This window comes from Solanum verrucosum, unplaced genomic scaffold (assembly GCF_900185275.1).
Source record: "Solanum verrucosum unplaced genomic scaffold, falcon-dt-bn FXZP01000196.1, whole genome shotgun sequence".
Taxonomy (NCBI): Eukaryota; Viridiplantae; Streptophyta; class Magnoliopsida; order Solanales; family Solanaceae; genus Solanum; species Solanum verrucosum.
The window spans coordinates 2,014,838-2,022,130 of NW_026020420.1; the positions used below are offsets into that span (position 1 = coordinate 2,014,838).

General features: G+C 29.1%; 1 protein-coding gene across 1 annotated transcript; it reads left to right on the forward strand.

The window, feature by feature from the left end:
* The first annotated feature begins 3,144 nt into the window (after positions 1-3,144).
* On the forward strand, positions 3,145-6,801 carry LOC125840937 (probable lysophospholipase BODYGUARD 4). Its single transcript, XM_049519919.1, has 4 exons — positions 3,145-3,603; positions 4,970-5,319; positions 5,876-6,072; positions 6,414-6,801. The coding sequence occupies exons 1-4, from the start codon at positions 3,180-3,182 to the stop codon at positions 6,730-6,732; spliced, it is 1,290 nt and encodes a 429-aa protein (XP_049375876.1). The 5' UTR covers positions 3,145-3,179; the 3' UTR covers positions 6,733-6,801.
* Positions 6,802-7,293: the final 492 nt, after the last annotated feature.

A 7,293-nucleotide genomic window follows, 5' to 3' on the forward strand; every position in this document is an offset into this window, starting at 1 on the left:
TAATCAATATGTTGTACGAATGAAAAGAAAATTATCATTTCACAAAAACAAAGGTTAAAATATAATTTATTATGATTAAGGAAAGATAAAATTATTATTCCAATATCCATAACCATATATAATACATTAAAAATTAATTGAAAAGTTGTAGATGGAAAAGGAATCACCATTTAAGGAATCATTATTTTTAAATTTTTGGATCATTTCTTTTTCTAAAAGTTTCTATCCATACGTAACAATAAAGTTAAAATAGAAAATGTAGTGACACCATTCTTACTAATAGATAGTTATTTATTTTTATCAATTTTTTTTGACAATTTTGGTTATATTTTTCTTTAAAATAATTATTGCCTCGATTTTTTTTTTTAACATTTATTTTTAATTTTAAAAGATTGGAAATTTTATGTTAAAAATTTTAATAATAGAAAAAATGATTTATTTAACTTTTATCATCATCAATAGTACTAATTTTTTTGACGTTTTTTTCTTAATCTTCATCTCATCATTAATGTTATTTATATAATTTTCTTAAATCACTTATTTTTTCTTTTTTAACTCTTTTATATATAAAAGTTGGATATGTAAATGATGATGTGACATTTCTTAGAAGCTAAGATTATTATTTATCTAATTTCTCCAATTTTTGAGTTCTTTTGTCATACTAAATACAATATGTTTTATTATAACTACATTCAATAGAGTAAACAATATGTTCTAGGAATTAAAACAAAATTATCATTTCAGAAAAATAAATGTTAAATTATAATTTTATTATGATTAAGGAAAGATAAAGATATTATTTCAATATCCCATAACCACATTCAATACATTAGAAATTAATTGGATATAACTGTAAATGGAAAATGAATCACGATTTAAGGAAAATAAATGTTTGCAATACCATAATAATTAAGGAGAGAGTAAGATATTATTTTAATATCCTAATTCGGAACTTTTAATCTACTACTCAATTAAAAATAAAATGCATTTAATAACATTAAAAAGTTATTAGTTTAATATTTTTTCTCATTGTACTAATTCAATTCAATCAAACTTAATTTTAAAGATAAAATAACAGCTTCATTTTAATTGTTATCAATATATTTGAAAAAATTATCGTGAAAAGGCTTTTCTTGCACCTTATTTTAATTTTCATATACTATTATTATTTTTTCTGTCATTTTTCAATGATTTTTTATTTCGATTTAAAATTTAATGTTTATTCTTAAAACTCTGATGGTACAAATTAAGGTGGAGTAGAATATAATAAATGATGATTCTTCTACTAAATAAGAAGATATAACGAAATTGAAAGGGTGAAGGTTTTTTTTTTTAAAATGGATAGGAAATTCTATTAAGGTATCATTACGTCATTATTCAATATATTTTTAATATAAATTTCATTTGTTGATGCATTTGTTTAGTACTCACTCTGTCCCTAATTACTTGTCCATTTTGACAAATCAAGAAAGAATATTTTTTTACCTATTATACCCTCAATTAAATGACTAATTACTTTGAAAATTGCAGAACTTTTCATCTACTTCATAATTAATAGGGGTAAAATGATAAACTCATTATGTCATTAATTGATTTCTTAATAAATGTGTCAATTTAAAAGTGGACAAGTAATTAGGGACAGAGGGAGTATTACAGTGTTATTTGACATTATGTGATATTTCTTAGACATTTAAGGAAAATGGTAGACCTAAATATATATTATATATTAAAGGATCAACTTCATGCAATGGAAGAATTTGTTATTAGCAAATATATTTTAACTTATTTGATAAAAAATATATTCTTCCTCATTTAATAGATGTAAAATTTGTGAAGCTTTATTTTTTTCCACAATCTTCATATTATTAAAACAAATAATAATATTACGATTAAACAATAGAGTAAATATAAAATTAATAAAAAATATTTAATTTAAATGATCGCGCGAAGTGCGGCCAAGTTCTCTAATTTAAAACAAAAAAGTAAAATTTAAATGGGTCTACTATAGAATTCCTAGAAATCCAACTTGAAAAATTATGTTAAAAACGGAAAATAAAAAGTGAAATAAATTTAATTGAGAGTTATCCTTCGTCTGTCCCATTTTATGTGAGACTTTTTATTTCTCGAGAATCAAATAGTTTAAGTTTGACCATAAATTTGCGTATGATATCTTCAATTTTTTTTTAAAATTTGGAGAAATTAGATAAATAGTAATCTTAGCTTCTAAGAAATGTCACATCATCATTTACATATCCAACTTTTATATATATAAAAGAGTTAAAAAAGAAAAAATAAGTGATTTAAGAAAATTATATAAATAACATTAATGATGAGATGAAGATTAAGAAAAAACGTCAAATAAATTAGTAGTATTGATGATGATAAAAGTTAAATAAATCATTTTTTCTATTATTTAAATTTTTAACATAAAATTTCCAATCTTTTAAAATTAAAGTTAAATGTTAAAAATAAAAATAAAAATGGAGGCAATAATTATTTTATTTAAGAAAAATATGTGTAGAAAAAGTAGAAGTAGATGAAGTTACTTTAGTTCATCTTTTTGGTGGGCCTCAATGTACAATTTCTATAGCTTTTAGTCCAACTCTTTAGTGCAATGTTGGTCCTCCAAACTCCCATTTCTAAATAAGAGTAATACTCCTTCAAGTTGTTACCGGTAACACTTTTGGCGTTTCAATCAATTTTTCTTTTGTTTTTTACTTTAATCTTTCAAAATTTTCAAGTGTGTTACATTGGAAGTTCCTAAAAAAAAAAATAGCATTGTAAATTTTTATATAATTAAATTAAATGTGTATATTAAAATTTAAAACTAGTAGTACTAGCATTATATATATTGGACCTATAATTTTTAAAATTTGACGATTCTGTGTTAAAGAAGATAAAGGTGGATAAAATTTATACATCACTCATCCTTCTGAAATTCCAAATACGCTCTTGAAAGATGGAAAGATAATTTATACATCACTCATTCTTTCGAAATCCTAAATACGCTCTAAGAAAGATAATGTATACATTACTTATCCTTCCGAAATACGCTAGGAGAAAGATGGAAAGATATAGAACCTCATCCTTTTTGCTGTAAAATTCCAAAACGCATGCAAACGAAATTGAGCAAAAACACAAAGGAGATTTGAAAAAACGAAGCCCTAAATCCCCAAAATATGCAGAAAATCTCTGTAAATTTCTCACAAAAATGGCTACAAATTTTATCAGAGATTCTCATTTCATCAGCGAGTGCAGTAGTTTTCTTATTTCTCGATTTGCTCGATGCTATTTTCTGCGTTTTCTTCAAATTGATTGATGAATTCATCGAAGGTAAAAGTTCGGGTTGTTACTGTTCCATAGAAAATGAAGAAGAAGAAGAAGAAGAAGAAAAAAGTGATAGTGATAATGAATTGTCGAATACTCTTTATAAACGGAGAAATTTATTCCGGGGAATTGGATTTCGCCGGAATGTTACTAGTCGGAGAAAATTGAATGAAAATGTGAGATGGTCTGATTGTTCTTGTGAGAATTGTGTTTCATGGATGAGTAATATTGCAGGGGAATTGAAGCTTCATGTTGTTGTCAAAGAAATTCACCAAGGTACATTTCATATTCGCGAGTTTCATACTTGAACTATTAGTTTGTTCCCTCTTACTACGTGAATTATCACTATTTATATATTTAAACACACTTAAATTATCGGTTGTTTATTTTTCCTTTTTTCCTGCCTGAAAGATAGTGAACTATGACGGTTTATGTATTAAAAAAGGAAAAATTGTGCATTATAACAACCTATTAATTCAAAATAAATGTTATAGATACAGTTTCATTTAATTCTAATTCGTAGCAAACACATTGCCATTCTCGCTTATCTCCCTGAATTTCACTCTCCTTTCTCAATTCTCTCCCTCGCCTCTCTCACTTTTATACAAACACAAATGTATAAATTGTGTTTGTGTTTGTATAAAGCGAGATAGACTGCATATATATCCGTCCTATCCACTTATAATTATACTAATACAAATCTTTCCCTGCCCGGTTCTCTTTTTTCTTTCTCTCTCGCTTTCTACAAACACAAATTGTACATACAATTTGTGTTTGTATAAAGCGAGAGAGATTTGATATACAATTACAAATGTTTTTACTCGATTCAATTGTATACAAATTCAAATTTTATGCTAGATACACAAACACAATCATTGATACATATACATAATAATAGTTACATATCTACAATTATCTAACCGATATACATATACAATTCACATCTCTCCACTCTCTGCCCTCGCTCGCCTCTATCCTCTCTCTCTCCTAATCTCGCTCGCCACTCTTGCCTAACACAAAAAACATATACATATACAAACACAATTTTCATAAACACAGACTCCCGATTTATACAAATTGCCCCGATTTATACAAGTCGCTACGATTTACAAATCATATGCATAGTAAAACTGTAGCTATAGAGCGCTAATATGATTTTTATGTTAATTATTACTAAGTACTCCTAAAAAAAATACACTTAAACTATCAATTGTTCACTTTTCCTTTTCTTGCTTTAACGATGATGATAGTTTAGGTAGGAAAATGAAACAACTGAATAGTGGATTTTAAGTTTTTAAAATGTAGATGCTGATACTAAAAGTAGAAAAAAAGAATGACGGATAGTTGGAGTGTGAAACTGATGAAAAAACAATAGTTCAAGTATGTGATTTTCACCCTCAACTCTTTTTTAATGTTATAATCCAAAGCTTAATAACACATTGTATAAAAAAGGAAATATTTCAATGAAGGAAATACATATATAGTATACATTTATATACTCATATTCTTTGTCATGAATAGTGTATTGACGTATCAAAATATTTGGTCAAAATCACTATACCTATTATTCAGACAAAAATAGAAATAAATTTGACCCCTTCCCATTGATAAGCACTAATGTTTAGACTTACAAATTTTGCAGTTAACTTAGAGGATTTCAAAGGCAAGAGAGCAGAAAATATAGTATTTTTACATGGTTTTCTCTCATCATCCACATTCTGGACAGAGACAATTTTTCCCTATCTATCTGAAGATACAATGCAGAAATACAGATTGTTAGCAGTTGACCTATTGGGATTTGGAAAAAGTCCAAAACCAAACAATTGCTTATACACAGTTAAAGATCATGTTGAAATGATTGAGAGTTCAGTGATTCAACCATTTGAGTTGAATTCATTTCATATCGTTGCACATTCAATGGGATGTGTAGTGGCATTAGCTTTAGCTGCAAAACATTCTCATTCTGTCAGATCAATCACCTTGATAGCACCAGTAAGTACAACTTATGATGTTTTTTTATATGGTTTTTTGTCGTGACTTCTTCATTGATCTGCTTTGAACTGTTTTTTCTCGAGCCTAGGTTTATCAGAAACAACCTCTCTACCCTCAACTCTCAAGGTAGGGGAAAGGTCCGCTTACATTCTACCATCCCCAAACCTGACTTAGTAGGATTACACCAAGTATGTTGTTGTTATAATAGTAAAGTACAAAATCAGAAGCTGAAAAAGTTGTTCTCCCCAAAAAACCTTTGGGAACCTCAGTCAAACACAAAATGCTTCTCTAGTATTTGGGAAAGAGTGTTTCTAATAGCCAAACACAAACAAGTTACTACCTAAAAGTACTTTTCTGATAACCAAATTCTGACCAAAAAAAACTCGGTTTTCAAAATAAGCAAATTTTAGAAGTTTTTCTACCTTTACAAGGTAGGGGTATGGTCTGCGTACAGTTAATCCTCTCATGATCCCGCATATGAGATTACACTGAGTATGTTGTTGTTGTTTGTTCTTGCTAATGGTCTTCGTTTCTTTCTGTGCTTGAACTTTTTCAGCCTTATGTCACTTCAACAAAGGAGGATGTTAGTTTAACAGCACTTAACAGACTTGCAGCAAGAAGATTGTGGCCACCTTTGTTATTTGGTTCATCATTTATGTCTTGGTATGAACACTTGGGTAGATGTGTATGTTACATCATCTGCAAAAACCACAGAGTTTGGGAAGGAATCCTCAAGTTACTCACTTGGAATAGGTAAGGCAGTAACACTTTCTACAACTACTTTTTATATGTTCTTTCAGGTTAATTTCACATGTATAATCCACGCGGCACCACTTTAAGAAAGCTCATTTCCGACTTACTTAAGAAAATGCATAACAATAAGCCACATGGTAAAAGACATCGGGTATTAAGTTGGAGAAGAAATAAGTTCTTGTTTTTGTTTGTAAGTTGTTTCACTTCGATAATATGTAAAGTGAGTTGTTGACGTGACTATACTTATACATGTGAAGATATGATAGCCTACATACATTTTCGGGGGGGAGGGGACACAATGAGTTGTTGACGTGACTATACTTACGATCTACTGATTTCAGGAACCTACATTTTATGGCAATTGACTTGACTAGGCACACTCATCATTCAGCTTGGCACACAATGCATAATGTATTATGTGGTGGAGCAAAGTTTATGGATAAATACTTGGAAACTTTGAATATAGCCAAGGTGAAAATCAATGTTATTCAAGGTAGTAGGGATCAAGTAGTGCCAATGGAAAGTGGCAACAATATAAAGATGAAAGTGCCAAATGCAGAGGTGAAAATTGTTGATAATGCAGATCATACTTCTATAGTTATAGGTAGAGAAAGAGAGTTGTGTAATGATTTAGAGAAGTTATGGGGGTCAATATGTTGAGAGATAGGAACTCAACTTCTTGATTTTGATTTGTAATGAAGATACAATTTGTTCTTTTGTAATGGCATTTATTGTAAATGGCGAAAGCTAAAACGAGTACAATTTCCACATAGATTGTGTTAGCCTAGGAATATTTTGGTCATATGGTTTACGGATGAATTTTTTGCGAAACCTTTATGGAACCCTCCGTGGAGAGTTGGGGAGCCGTACGTACAGTCTCACCATTTTTAGAATGATTTTTGTGCATTTAGGGACCAATTTACAGAAATTAGGTGATTTTCTCAGTTTTTCGTGTGTATTAACCCATAAATTTTTTGGTGATGTGGCTTCCAGACGAATTTTTTGCAGAACCTATATGGAACCCTCCGTAGGGAGTTGGGGAGTAGTACGTAGAGTCTCACCATTTTCCGAGTGATTTTTGGGCCTTTTTAGGGGCTAATTTACAGGAAATGGGCAATTTCTTAATTTTTCGTGAGTATTAGCTCATGAATATTTTGGTGATATGGCTTCCAGAAGTATTTTTCGTGAAACATTTATGAAACTCTCTGTAAAGAATTGAGG

Coding starts and splice junctions, on each gene's coding strand:
- LOC125840937 (XM_049519919.1), top strand. CDS start 3,180: ATGCAGAAAATCTCTGTAAATTTCTCACAAAAATGGCTACAAATTTTA. Junction 3,604..4,969: donor TGTCAAAGAAATTCACCAAG/GTACATTTCATA, acceptor CAAATTTTGCAG/TTAACTTAGAGGATTTCAAA. Junction 5,320..5,875: donor CAATCACCTTGATAGCACCA/GTAAGTACAACT, acceptor GAACTTTTTCAG/CCTTATGTCACTTCAACAAA.